The 15,407-nt window shown below is 38.4% G+C and overlaps 1 protein-coding gene across 1 annotated transcript in view; it reads left to right on the top strand.

Moving 5' to 3' along the window:
* The first annotated feature begins 213 nt into the window (after positions 1-213).
* Positions 214-15,407, top strand: part of UNC5D (unc-5 homolog D (C. elegans)) — a 94,930-nt gene continuing 79,736 nt past the window's right edge. The window contains 3 exon segments of the mRNA XM_009318632.1: positions 214-335; positions 1,028-1,068; positions 8,821-9,039. Coding sequence (XP_009316907.1) covers positions 214-335; positions 1,028-1,068; positions 8,821-9,039 — 382 coding nt within the window.

Here is a 15,407-nt window from a genome sequence, read left to right as displayed (position 1 = left end):
GAGTTCATCTGCTTGACAGCTCTCCAGTTGTCTCTGCCTTGGTGTCACAGTAAGCCCAGAATACTCGTAGTTCATGTGTATCTCAGGTATAACTGGCAATTATTTTTGTGTTTGGTTCATGAAGCATTATTCTTTAGTGAAGCCCTGGTGGGCAGTTGTCACATTGCAATGAGGAGCTTCCTTCAGTGCATTGTCTTATACTGAAATGTTAGGATGAGAAATTTGTGTGAACTCTTAGGTAGTCCTCTGGAAGATTTCCCTTCATGTGCAATACACATCCGCTCAACCACACCCTCTGCCAGCGTGCAAATTAGAGAGGAGCAGATGGGCGAAAGGTGCTTTTACAGAAATCACGTTGATTTCCACTGGCATCGTGCTGTTTCCTATAGAGCAAACTGTAAATGTAGACTTGTGTTGGCACTGATAGTTTTGCATTACTGTTGTATCATTGTCTCTGCAGACTTGCACTGGCATTGTTTTGTTTTGTTTTCATATCAGAAAGTCATTTCGGTTCAAACATCAGTGACATCTTTACGTTTTTCCACTTTGATATTTTATTATTATCTTATACTCGTGGGATATTGTCTTGGCAACCTAATTATAATTTCAGGCCTTACTGAAATGAGAAGTGAACAAACATCGCATGGGAGAAAGAAAAATGACCCTAAATATATATATATTTATGATATATGTATGTCCTTCAGTTGCAATTACCTGTTCCATATATTTGAAGGTGTTTCAACTGTCTATAACGTTTGGTTAGGCACAGAAGTCACATTAAGAAGGTTTCTTAATTCCATGCCTTTCACATGCAGTGAAGTTTCTTTCTAATATTGACCAGTTTCTTATAACGTGGTTCATTTACCAAAATAAAGTAGGCTTTAATTCATAGTAACACAAATGTAAGCAAACTCTGCTATGCTTAATCACATCGTTTCAACAGTAAAATACAATGCCAAAGATTCCCCCCAATAAATTATTGATTGAATTAAATCCAGATTTTATTAATCCATTAAACCCTATACAGAAATTTTATAGGCATTGTGGGAAAATCTGCAATGAGAAAAGGTTTACCTGCATTGTAGTTCTTACCTGTGAATGCATAGTGTACTTACAGGTGTATAAGCACATTTTCTTTCTGAAAACATTCTTCCCAAGCTGCTTTTAATATATTCATTTACTGAATTAAATATTAATCATTTAAGCAAATCATAGTCATGTGAAATCTGGTGGAAAGTAACACTGTATAATGAATGTGTCTGAACATAAGCAGTACTGCTTTCTTTCCCTACTCACTGTTTTGCTGTAGCATATTCATACTATATCTTGTTCTTCTTTTGCTTTGTTTAGTGGAAACTGCTAACTGGTAATGGTGTGGGTTCTTCATTCCCAGCTCCAGCTTCGTTTTCCCAGCAGGACTAGGAACAAATGAGAACTATTTTTGACATTTATGTTAAGAGTCACCAGTGGTTGAGATGTTGGTACAAATATTTAAGAGCATTGAGGATAAAGTCTTGGGTAGTTCCTTTGGTAACAGAAATGACTTTGAAGCGCAAGTTACTGGAACAGTTTTGAAAATTTTACCGCATAGCTCATGGCCAAGTCCATCAACAGGATCACATGCTGGTAACCAGAGATGGCTCTTTGAGTATACCATTCCCATGTTGATTGTGGTCATCTTAAATATTGATGAGCAGGAGGAAGAAAGGTTTTTAGCTTTTGCAGTATGTGTTAACAGTCTTCAAGAATTTTCTCACTGGGTGTCATAGTTTTGCATTGTTCACACGTGCTCACCAAATAGATATAGAACAACATTTTTCTTATTCTCCAGCATATTATACATAACTACATGCAGCACAGATCATAATTGAAGTTTAGAATATCAAGGATTATTTTTCCTAATCCCCAGTCAAGTGAATTTAAGTATTTAGTTCTTTGCCTTTACTAGTCTTATGAAGTTTTTCTTGAATTTGCTGAAAAGTTTGGAGAAGAGGAGGACCAACAGCTCGCATGGTAGTTTTCCATTTGTGTGCAATTATGTATCAGGTTACACAGATAAAATGGCTTACATTGAAAGAAGCATGCAATGTACACAACAGATGTAGTATCAGCATAGTAGCGGTCATAGTATATGGATATTATATATATATAAAAATCTGTGCATTGCCACAGGTGCTGGAGGTGCATGCAGACATTCATTAATAAAACTAGATCTGGCATTGTGCTATACAGTAGCCAGAAGAAACCAGGAATCCAGTTAAAAACATTTTTAAAAAAATAAAGCATTTCTCTAAGTTTACAAATTATATCTTTGGGGAATATACTTAAGTAGAAACAGCAGGAAACACTGAGGAAACACTGACTCTGAGATTGCAGAGTCTGGAACAGAACATCACTTAGTGCCACTTTGCTTGTCTACGAATCTGTATCATATATCGATACAGATTTGGCAGGCAAATGAAAATGGCTGTAGAGTAGGTGGTCTGTGGCAGTCATACCGATTAAGCAGTTCTGTATCATTTACCAGGAATGCTGAATAAGTAATAATTGGATTCCCCTTCAGTGTATAGAGTTTAAAGGAAAATTATGCAGTGAAACTCATCAGCATGCATGTTTTATTACTGACCATTCTCACTTGTTCCTGTATTGTCAATCTTTGCTAAATACCACGTCCCTATGGGCTTTAGTAAATCCGTGTACTAGAGCAAATAACAAAGGCATTAAAGGATTTCATGTGGGAAACAAAATCTCATATTTGCATCAATATCTGAGTGACTTCCAAAAAACCCACATTGTTGCATGTGGGACGGGTCATCTGATTAAAAGAAAATAGACAAATCTCACTAAGTTGCTTTTCTGACTGAACGATGACTCAGATTTCATTATGAAAACCATTCTGTGCATAAGGAAGTTATGTATTCTGTAATATGAATTTTTTCATCTTCTGACTTTCCTGTAAAAATGAGTGTATGTGTAGAAGACAGTTGGCATTATTTAGTTCTGTAGAAAATAATGACTGCAAGTGGTTCAAAGTTCAACAGGAATCAGCAGCATCAGATACATGGAAAGGGAAGAACGTGAGCATCCAGAACTCTGGTCATCGCTAATTGTCTTTCCGCTAGTGCATAGACCTGTCCAAAACGAGTGGTTGGGATGTTTACATCTGGGAAAAGGCATTTTTTTTCCTGCATTGCCTACAGGGGAGTAAGGCTTGGAGTGCAGGAAGATATCCAAAAGCCTAATAAAGAAACCAAATGCTAATGCCAAGATTTATAAATTCAGGGGACTTGGAAAAAGGAAGCAAAGGGTGAGGAAATTTTGAGCAAGACAAGGAAGTTAGAGGGAGTGCTTTTATATCAGAATGGCTCGTCTCCCTGCGGGCACAGCTAATAAAGGAAGGAAATAGTCTTCAGGGCAGTTACAGAAATTAGAAAAAACAACTAAACAAAAAAAAATCCCACAGGGAGAAAGGGAAAGCAGGGATCCTCTGTTCTTAGGAATGCTTCATTAAAGTGGGAGGAAACTAAGGTAGGAAAATAATCATGTTTGTTACTCTGTCTAGAGCTTTGCTTTTCTTGTACCACCGAAATTGAAAAGTGACTGTGTTTAGAAACTTATGAGCAGTCTTTGTATCTGTGCTTCCAGCCCTTAGACAACTCTGTTTTCTTTTTTGTAGGGGTGGGGGGAGGAGATGGAGAGATAAAGGGAATAGAGAATACTTCAATTTATTTGGGGTTTTATAATCTGAAAGTGGTGGTGATAATAGTTGAATCTTCCATGATGGGTGGCAATAGAGGGTATAGTTGTCTTATGAGGACGATTGTTACAAAAGGATTATTCATAACAGCAAGTTACTTGGCTTGTTTGGGACACGCCTAACTTTTTTTTTTTTATATAGAAAGTAATGCTACTTACTTATTTTAAATAATTCTTAATTTGGAAAACAAAAGTTTAGAACTCATGATTTTTCATTGTTTTAAAATCTCACTTTTTACATCTAAATTATATCCTAATCAGTTTTGGAATACTGGAAGATTCATGTCTGCTGCTATCAAGATTTTCTAATGTGATCTGACAACTAACAGCAGTATATTTATTTCATAGAAGAATTTAGTGTTTGTTCCAAACTTTTTTTTTCCTCCTTTCTTTTTTGTTTCTATTCTTGTCATAAAAAGATTTAAAGTTCCTACTGGACTAGTGTGCAGAACATAAAACACAAAACACTTCCTGGAAGATAATTTTTCAGGAATGAAAAATACAAGGATTGTGTTTGATAGTTTGGACTTCTGTCATTCACTGATGCATTAAAACAGCCATTTTTCTGTAACTATGAATGGCCCGAATCTTGAAAACTCACAGTTATAAATTAAAATCCTTACTAATTTGAAATCAAAGCCCTTACAAAGTTCCAGTAGGCTTTCAGATGAATTTGAATACAAGTTAGGGTACAGAAATGATGATGCACGAAAGATGCATTAAGTTAAAAAATCCAAGTATTAAGTGCACTTTAGGAGAGGCTTTGCTTTGGTCAGCAGCTACCGTAGTTATCTCAGCTAAAATATTATTTATCCTGAAACGTGTGTGTATTTATATAACATCAGTAATAGCCTTCAATAACATTTTTTGGGACTTGACCCTGGGATTTGTTCTATCTGATTAAGAATGGGCAGTATCTGATTCTCAGAATGTCAGAACATCAGCCTGGGCATCATCTTCCTATGGTTTATCTAATTAGCACTGATGTGATTAAGGTCTGTGACAGCTCCTGTTACTTACATATTTACATATTTAATCATATGGTGTCTTTATTTTATATTCCGGAATGCTCGGATTCTGTAGTGTACTTCCAAGAAGGATACTTCTGAAACAATGAACTGCATTCAGTTCAAGTGATCAGTGAGGGAGGTGAGTTGCATGATACAGATTTGGCTGGCTCCATGCATCTTCCTGTTTCAGCTAAGTACTTCTAGATTGTTTTTAGAGAGAGTTGAAATGCCTCATAATAATTCATCTAATCTTGCTTTGCTATTGATTGCAGTAGACAAATTGCTTAGGACTTGAACATGAAATAACGTTTTGGGCCAAATACTCCTTTCTTTAGTCTCTGTTCACATAATTTTGCCCTCCCCTGAAGCTTGTACAAGTCTGTTACGTGACCTCTTATTCATACAGCAGCAAGATGAGCAGTGAGCTAGACAATGCAATTTGAAATCAAGAGACCAGTTTTTGCTGTGGTCTTGAGGAAATGGCCCATCAACTTGAAAAAGTGATAGTCAGTACACAGCGAAATCAGTATGTCAGAAGTTGCCCTCTAACAGTTGCAAAAACACAGGGAGAAGGATGTAGCAAATTTGAATTTTATTGATGCTACAGTATGGTTGAAAGAACTTCAGTGTACTGGAAGGAGTTCTTTTGGGTTTACTGCAACATACCAACTAGTGGAATCAGAGTAGTATCTCTTTGAGAAAATTTTTCAGTTCTGTCATGCCTGTGCGTAGGTATGGAAGCTGTTAATCTAGTAGGTAATACCAGAAGAGACAGTACATCTTACCAATGTTTGTTACTGAAGAAATTTAAGGTAATCACAGAACACCACTGATTCAGATGGCTGTTAATGAATACGTGAGTATCTAATGGTGGACAGCTTGTACAAGTGCTAAATTTTTTTCATATTAATTGGTGTACTGTGGTCTTTAAACAGGAACGTTTCAGAGATCAGACTTAATGTTGATTGCTTTTAAATGCGTTTAGTTGCTGTATAGATGTTTGAGAAGGTAGTGTGAGAAACATAAATGCAGTTCTGCTAAAGCAGAGTCTTCTAGTTTATGCTGGTTTTAAGATTTGTAAAGCACTCTTAGAGCCCTGGCTGAGAGAAGTTCTGTACGAGTCTGTCCTTCCTTTAGTATGACGGATTGGTAAGAACGTACAGCTTTGAGATAAAAGCTGGAAGGACTCCAAATCTAGAAAGGAGTCCTTGCTAGCAGAAGATGCAGGGTGGATGAAAAAAAAAAAAAAAAGTAAGAGTGAAGAAAAGGGTGGCCTTTGAAAATTAAGGAAAAAATACCTCATTTGTTAATCTAACTTCACTCTTGGCATCAGTAGACTGTTAAAAATGGACGAGTATGCATTCTCAATTCACTGATAAATTTCTTGTTGTAGCTGTGGTTAAGTAAACAGCAGCACTTGTTCAGTGTGTGATCATACCTGTTCCAGTCCCAGGGAGCTGTAGACACTGCAACTTGTCTCATCATCAAACGTTTTTTTTAGTGTGCATGGCAGGAAATGTCATTTTAATTAGGGTTAGAGCATGACATTTAAATGCAGAAGGGTATTTATTTTAAAGTATCTGAAATACTGCTGTGTGACTCTTCTGTTTAAGCATGGTAAAGTAAGTCTTGTGTATCATAAATCACACTAAATATTTATGATGCAAAACTTCTAGATATCGCAACACTGTCAATGGGTGTCATTGCAGTCCCTGATGATTAGGTAGCCATATGGAGAAAAGTACTGTCTCCATAAACAAAAAGCAAGGAATGCAAATCCTTTGTGACTTCTCTTAGAGGCACAGAGTTGCATTCCAGCCTAACCTCACATGGGATAGGGTAATGAGTTGCTTTGCTTACCTCTTGTACTCAGTGAAGTACATTCTTGCCAGATGCTGATTTCATCTGGATTATAAAATGTTGTACAACAGTGAATTCAAGCAATTACATCTGTACAGCATGCAAAAATATTGTAATATCTATCTGTGAGTCTGGTGGGGATAGGATGTAGAAAATCATTCCTCCTTTTCTGTACAGTTTGATTGCCAAGGGCACTTAATGTAGTGCCAGTTACATTTAAGTGAAAAGATGCACCTTGACTTACCTCTTTATGGTAGATGTTTTCTTCAGGAGTGAGCCACTTCCACAGCTAGAAAACACTCTGCTGGTGATAGCATAAAATATTTTGTGCTTCACTCAATTTATCTGTTGGTGAGGTGAGCTGGACAAAGGCATAGCAATCCCATAGGAGGTGTAGAATCTGTTGTTTTCAGGTGCTCATCAGAAACACTTAACAAGAATGTAAAGCCATATCATTAAATCCGGATGCCACTTGCAAGCAGAATTGTGCCCTTAATTTCAGCGGGGCTGGAGTTTAATCCTTTGTGTCTTGCCCTAAATAGCAAATTTGCTGGAATAACAATGGGTTATTCTAAGTTCTCTCGCTGAATGATCCTTATAAAATTGTCTGCTATTCTTCCTCAGCACAAGCGTGTTGCTGCCTTCTGAAGCACTCAAAGCACTGATGGGAGCATGGGATTTCCAAACCTCTCCAAAACCTTATAATGACATTTTTGTTATTTCCTATAAAGCATGGATTTAATAAAGCCTGCAGGGACACAGAATTACTGAAGATTGACAAGATGGAAATTGGCATAAATGTTCAGTAGTAAAATGCTAAAAGTTATGATAGTATTTTATAAAGTACACTGTGAATGTAGTTTAAAACATTGAATTAATTTGAAAGTCCTAATGATCTCACAGCACATACACAGCGTATATTTGCACACACAGATACACTGAGTGCTAAGTGAGAGATACCTGTTTTTAACAGAAATAAAGGTAAAGCCTGTTCTCATTATTCCGTGATCTGTGGAGACCTATGAAGGTATTTAGACTTACTTCATATCATCATAACTTACCTTTCATCTAACTTAAACATGTATATTGCCCTCAGCTATTCCTCTTTCTCTGATACTGTGTTCCCTTCATCTGCATATAGACTATGTCCTCCTCTGTTACCATTTGGCTACGTTGTAGTAGCCAAATGATAACAGTATTCAGTACTTTCTAATCTTCCTTCATAAATTGATCCCTTCTGACTTACTTTTGTTGCTGTTCTCTGAATTTTTTCACAAAACTGACAAACTACTGAAATAAATCCCAGCGTTCCTAAAAATCAATGGGAATTTCCTGGTTTTGACAGCAGCAACTAGGATTTGACTCAATTAGGAGAGTTGTAGTAAAGGAAAAGCTTGTATTCCAGTCCTTCCATGTTCATGTCTAAGCACAGGAATTCAGAAAGTAAGACACCTAGGCTTATACATTGCTGAACGAACGCCCTTGGATCCTACTGTCTGTGATATAAGCTGAGAAAGCTCAGTCTTGTAGTTTCTGGCCCTACAGAAACCACTTTTCCACTTTTATCTCACCTTAAAGGGGCTGTAGTAAATGGGAACAGTGTAAAAGCATATTGAAAATTTCCTCTAAGTGGGTATGATATCACAGTTTGCTTATTCTACTGTTGGAGTGCTACAGTAATGCTGTTCATATCAATATATTTCTCTGTGGTTAACACTCCGATCCCTGTTAAATCTGCAGCAAATGTCTAAAGGAAATTAAATTCAGTGAAAGAATGAACAATTTGGTAGTTAAGGCACTGGACTGTCACTCAAGAGAATAAGGTTTAGTTTCTACTTCTTCCATGGACTTTCTGTATGACCTTAGGTGACTCATTTAATCTGTCTGTGCCTCAGTTCCCCGTCTATAAAATTGGCAATAGTGATGATGCAGTTTTCTGATGAGTCTGATGCTTCTTTTCTGTCAATTTTCTTGACAGTTCTTACACTTAAATGATTTTAATTTTTTGTGTGTGTGTATGTGTGTGTCAAATTCCTTGCAAAGCACAATCTTGACAGCTACTGAGTTCTGCAGATGTTTCTGTAATAAAATTAGTTTTTAATAAAATCCAAAATGGTATTTAATCAATTCAATGACATGATACAAAGGGTGCAACAACGTACAAAATGTGTATTTTCCTTTCCTTTCCTTTCAGGAAATGATAACAGCGAAGCCCTTCCAGAGTCTATCCCATCTGCTCCTGGAACACTGCCTCATTTTATGGAGGAGCCAGATGATGCCTACATTATAAAAAGCAATCCCATTGTCTTACGCTGTAAAGCTATGCCAGCTATGCAGATTTTCTTCAAGTGCAATGGTGAATGGGTCCATCAAAATGAGCACGTGTCTGAGGAAAGCATGGATGAGACTACAGGTAAGGGCTAATGTGTCCTTCGGGAGATCTATCTGAATGCAGTGTCTATCAACAATATACGAAATGGAGCAAAGAACAGGAGATCACATTCAGAGATACACAAACAAGGAGAGTCATGTGACTTTGCAGATAGCTGCAGGCTTGCACCGAGCTGAAGGACTGGGAACCAGCTCTAATTCAGAAGTCGCACCACGGTGTCCGCTCTGCCCTGAGCGCAGCCAATAAGCCATGGTAGGAGGGCGCAGTGTATCAGCCTAAGCTTATTGCTGGGCTACTGTGACAACGTGTTTTGGTTAGCTTGGTGTGTTGGTAAAGCCAGCTCATGTCTGCTTGCGATGTACCATGTAGACACAGCTTTGCAGAGTTGGGAGAAGCCGTTTCCCAAAATGCAAAAGAGAAAGCAGTGGGTGGAGGAGGGGAAGAAAAGCGCAGAGCTGAAAGGCAGAGAAGGGGAACACAGATTCTGGCAGAAGAGGCACAGTATGAATGGGGAAAACAAAGAGAATTAAACTGACTGTAGATGTAGGAGGTGTTACACAGAGACGGTAACAGACTGCATATGCACCACCAGCTTTTCCAAGTGGAGACATAGGGCCTGATCAAACACTAACCATAGACAGTGACCTTTCTGAAAGAAAATCACGGTTTTGGAGGGAATAGTAGTTCTGTGAATTTCAATGGCGTAATTTGTAGTGGGAACTAGAATCAGAGACACACATGCTTTTATGAAATTTCTGTCAGGATGAACCCTGAAAAACCGCCAATGTGGTGGTTGGAATTTGCCTTCACCCCCAAGCAGTGATAGGTAGTTGGTAGGTAATAAAGTTAAGTAGGAGAACTCTATTGTGTAAAAGTGCGTATCTAAAAGAAGAGAATGAGAAGGGAGACTGTTGAAAACGATCAACAGATTCTATCATGCTCCCAGCACACCCTATATCTTTTCTCATTTAGAAGCATCTTGATAAGTATTGCAAACCAATTTAATGCTGCACCGTCTTGTAATTTCACAATTCTGTTTTGTTATTGCTTTCCTCCTCTTCTTAAATTCCAAGATTGCTAGGCAACTCGATGTCTGGAAATAGCAGTGTATGCATAACATCCTCTCTATCAATACAAGAAATTCCTTTTTAGAGGAAAAAAATGCCATTTAAAAAGAAGTTACGTCTCCTAAAGTGGTGTTTGGCATTCTTTTTAAATGACACATTCTGAAGAAATTTCATACTGAAGACTTTGTAAATGCTAATCTGGATGAATTTTAATTTTTACAGTTACCTTTTCAAAAATAATTTAATAGGCATAACCTTTACTTCTAAAGGCATTGCTGAATCAATATAGAAGAAATGTCGTCACTAAATGTTTTTCTTCCATATGGTTAATGAAAATCTGTCTTGTGAATACTGCAATTATGTTTTCTAAGCCTTGGATTAATAACACAATAAAAAAAGATAAAGTAACATTAGGTGTTTCTTTTAAATAACACCAGTAACATTGGGCTTTGAGACACGGAGGCATAGGCTTAGCAAATGGGACCTGGAATATAAATGTTGCAGGTCTGAATTTAGCCCAGGGATGCGGCTAACCCTGAAAGTATTGTTCCCTAAACATAAGTGTGGTCCAGGCAGTTCAGTGTGTCTGTGTGTTCCAAAAACTACCATAATGGTCTTTAGGACACAAAAATGTAAGTAAAGGCTATATACAGTGTAATGTTGAAGGACAGGCATGGATATTCTTTCACCATGATGTACCCATATCCGTAAATTATTTTGGAACTCTTCCTTAGCCCTCAGTAAACAGGAGACTATTGGCGTTTTTTAGAATTAACGTGCATACTGGCAGCGCCCTCATTTCTGGAGTCAAATCTGGGGCATAACCATGTCTGTTACCAAGCATGCACGGTGTTCTGCGTACTGCTTGGGCTCCATCTGTGAAAAACTGCACTAGAATTTATGCCAAGGATGGTGCCTCTGGTTAAAGGGTGCGAGTCTGGTGTGCTCACTGAAGGGAGGTTACGCTACATTAAAATGGGTCTGTCCTTTTCCATCCTTCCACTATTTGTTACGTGATTAAAATTCTGTGAGGACGTATAGAAAAGTGGTGAAAAATAGCAACAAGAAACCCAAACAAGAGGAAATTTAATGCTGAATACATGAAATGTATCTAAGCATCTCTATAAATTCCTGCCAGCAAGCTCTTAGCCAGGTATACGCAAGAAGTACTTGGCACTTGAAGGCACACTGTTCTGATGGGTTTTACCTACAGCACTGTATCGTGTACATTTAAAAGGACAGGAAGGACAGCTCTTGGTAGACAATGGGTATATTCTGTCATTGTGATGAACGTGGAATCCAATTTCGCATGATTTTGTTTTTATAGGGCAGAAATAACAATCTTAGAGTAGCACAGGAGTCACTGTTAATTTGAAGAGGAGGAGCAGCAGCAGGAGAGGAAGGATTTTTGTAAGCTTTGTAGTTATGGGCTGTGACACGTGCTGGCTGCCTGAGAATGTAAGGGGTCCTGGTGGGCTTCAAGAGTTTGCACTGAAGTCTCTCCTGTTGTGGATTTGCTGCTGTTTGTGCAGAAAATCAGTGTAGGCAAGCCAACACACGCTGCAACTACGATGGATACAGGTTTCCATCTCTGCGCTGCCACAGTCAATTGGTCGGTTAGAGACCAAGTTATTTCATCTTCTTCTGCCTTATTTCCTGAGTTGCAGAAAGAGATAGTAATCCATAGTCTTCCTTTTCTGTTTATTCCAGAAACGTGGTGGAACAGGAACTTTGCTCTCTCTGTGTACTCTGCCTCGTAAAGTGAGAGCCTGAGCTAGTAGATGCTAGTGTGATAAAAATGAAATAATTACAGTTTGATTAATTTCCTTCTGCTTTATTTTTCTTGCCTGAACATTGCAGCATGCACCTCAGAATTAGTTTACAAATATTTCAACTTTTGGTTTCACCAGAAGATCCAACCTGCTAAGAGTAACTAGAGTTTTCTTGTCTGATAAATAAAAGGATTACAGCAATAACTGCTGTCAGTGTTTTTCTCATTTAAACAAATAAAGCTGACAAATGCTGAAGTTCTGTGCAGCTTTGTTATGTTTAGTACATGGAGAGCAATTATTCATCTGCTGCCAGCATTAGTCTGTCTGCAGCTAAACCATCCAACAGTGCAGAAAGCTTATTAGCATATCAGTACCACAGTCATAATTTTATATTCTGTAAGGCTGTACTGTTAACAAAAGATGATGGTTATAATTTGCACAATAATTTAAAGGGTTGGACTTGCAGTGCTTATTAGAGTTATACAAGTCACAGGTAAAATGTTGTTCTTGTTTATTGCGTGCCTGTTTTTATTTGCATGGATTTTTCGTTTGTGTCATTTCCTATGAACAATTTTTCTGGCATTTCTTGAGATGCAGAGGGTAGGTGAGTATATTTGTTGGTGAAATATAGTGATGATAAATGAAGAATATATGCCTCTGTTCCCAATAGGTTTGCTTTCTGTAGTTGTTTCTAAAACAAATGAAAATAGGTGTACTTTCTCCATAAACAAAACATAACTTTCCCCAAAGACTAGATGTTCTCCAGAGGTCGCTTCCAACTGCAACAATTCTGTGATTCTGCTGTTTTGGATGCATTTATTTTGTCTATTGGCAAATTGGGAGAGCTTTAAAAGGACCTGAATTCCTTCCTGTCCCATTCTCAAAATGCTGAGCCACCAGCTTCTCAAAATCATGTACTGTTTGTTTGCCTGATTCAAATGACATTAAATGTTGCTTCAGAAAATATAGGCTGATATATAAATTAATTAAATAATGCGTCAATGAAAGGAAGAGCTGGGCTGGAGAATATTCTACCTTAATAAATCTGCAGCTGTAAATGCCTGTATTCACTGATGACTGCTCAGAATTTTACAGTACCAATGAGCCTAGAAATGGCTTCTGCTTCTCAAAAAAATAGCACGTGATGATTTTTTTCGTTTGGTATCAGTAAAGGTTCTGTCGTTGTTAGCATGGATGCACTAGTAAGCTGTATAATATGCAGTTCTCATACCCTTGTTTCTATTTGCTGCTTCCAAAAATTCCTAGAGTAGCTCAGAAATTGAGAGTTCAGACGACAGTGTACCAGAACCAGGTGGGTGAATGGCAGCACTGTCAGCAAGGCTGTAGTTTATGGCTGGTGACAGGGAGTATTCTCTTCCCCAGGAAGATGCTACTTAGAGGTCACAGTGGGAATAAGCTGATCATGGGATGGGAGGATTGCTAGAGATACTCGGGTACAGCAAGAGGCTCTACCTTCGCAGCAACATACAGAGCAACACTGTGTTTACAGGCAGCATAGACAGGCAGACAGATACGATGTACATGGCTGCACAGAAGTGCATGTCAGCTAATTGGATGCTGGATGAGCGATTCCTGACTGGAGACAGGCCATCTTAGAAAGGTCAATATTTGTCAAGGACTTAACCATTTTACACCCTTGTTGAAAAAGTCTTTAAGTAAATGGGTTGCAACCTTGTTGGACATGGCTGCAAATGAGCTTGGATTTGGAGGCTCTGGCGCTTTGATGCTTTGTAGCTTTGATTGAGATCATTCAGGGACTGCACACAGCTTGATTTGCCATAGGTAAGTAACACAAAAGTGTATGTCTGTCAGTGTCGTATAGCGTGATGGGATGCCAAATATTCAGCCAGTTAAGACCTGCTGTGTCAGGTCGCCAGGACTCCAGATGCTCTCTGATGGAACTTCCTACTGCAGCTGCTCTTCTCTTTAAAGATCGCTCTACAAAATGGTTGTATGACTGAGAATCCAAGGATTCATCGCTGCCAGAGAAATGTGGATGTTTAAATTGAGATGGCGCATTTTCATCGTGCATTTCACGGTCAGTATGTCAGCAAGGAGAGGAGTTTCTGACAGAACTGCTGAGTTCCATGTGCTGTGTTTACTTCATAATGGCTTGTTTTCACCATGGCAGAAAATAAAGGGATGTTTTGTAAACAGTTCTGTTGAAAACTGCATCAACATACCTAAAAAAACCTCAAAATGCAAATAAAAACAACCAGGAAACCTCTGTTTGTTTATTACAGAGTGAATAAATATCTGAGTGACTAAAATGATTATTGAGGCAACTTAGGAAGCTATCACAGGTTTGTCCAGTCCATGTCTTTAGGTATCATTGTGACATATGGCAAGCCAAACAGGCTAAATGAAAAGAAGTAAAAATCCCCTTTGCCTGTTGCTGGAAAAGTAGCAAAAATTTTGTATTGCTTTATAGTATTTAAAGCTTGTCTGACCTTCCCTGCCCTTCTTCACTGAGCATCCCCAGTGGGCCTCATCTCTCCTGTTTACCAAAGGAACATGTTGACTTCCTAGTGCCTTTCAGAAGTGAAATACCCAGCTGTTAATGATGCCTGAGATTAAGCGGAAGCCAATTTTTATGGAGTTTGGGTTTAGAAATTTCTTGCTGCTTTATAAACTTCACAGGCATGAAATATTTTAAGATTGAGTTTTCATTCATTTCCAGTGAAGGGGAAATAAGTATCTTGGGACTGCACAGGAGGAGAAAGAAGAAAGTAGTAGGCATGAATGTTTTCTATTTTCAAATTAATGTTTTTCTGACTAGCTCTTTCAAGTGATTCCTAATGCCTTTTAACCCAGATTTGGATTATATTTCCTCTCCCCAGGGTTGTCGTGCAGAGGTAGTTGCAGATATGGCAACCATCCCAAGTGTATAAAACAAGGTGTCAGGTTTACAAGGCTTCTTGATGTCTTGTATTTGCCTTCAGGCTTTGTCTGAAGCAAATGCTTCTGGTCAGAAGGGCAATACTGCTAAATATCACCTGTGCCCAGGAGGTTATGAAAATGCTAGCAGGCTAAGAAAAAGCACGGGGCTTTTCCCATCTTTACTCCTGGCTAGCCTTGATTATTCCCTTAGATCCTTTTCTCAGCTCTTTAGGTGTAACTGATTCCTACCTCAGGAAAGAAGCATGCATGTATTTTGATAAACAACAAGTAAATTTGTAGTAGACAACAACAACATTGCACTGCAGATGAATTTAGCAAGATTATACTTTGGGAAACCGTATTAAATAAGCAAGGTATCTGTCTGATGTTATAAACACTTCTGTTCGTGAAGGTTAAGAAAGGCAAGACTTCAGTTTTGTAGCTGGTTCACTGCTTCCCAGAAGGATAGGGTGGCGAAGAGGACCATCTCCAGTTGTGAGCTGTGAAATTTATTCCCCTCTCTTTTTTTTCTCCTCCTTCCAGACTGTAATGGCTTGAGCTTAGCTTTCTCTACGCTGCAGTATGAGACACAGCTTTTCTCTCCCATATGAGGAAATGGCTGCTGGATGGAACTGTGGTAGTAGTGGCT

This window comes from Pygoscelis adeliae, unplaced genomic scaffold, assembly GCF_000699105.1.
Source record: "Pygoscelis adeliae isolate BGI_AS28 unplaced genomic scaffold, ASM69910v1 Scaffold52, whole genome shotgun sequence".
NCBI classification, from domain to species: domain Eukaryota; kingdom Metazoa; phylum Chordata; class Aves; order Sphenisciformes; family Spheniscidae; genus Pygoscelis; species Pygoscelis adeliae.
The sequence above is the reverse complement of the archived record's forward strand: the minus strand, read 5'-3'. Positions and strand labels throughout refer to the sequence as shown.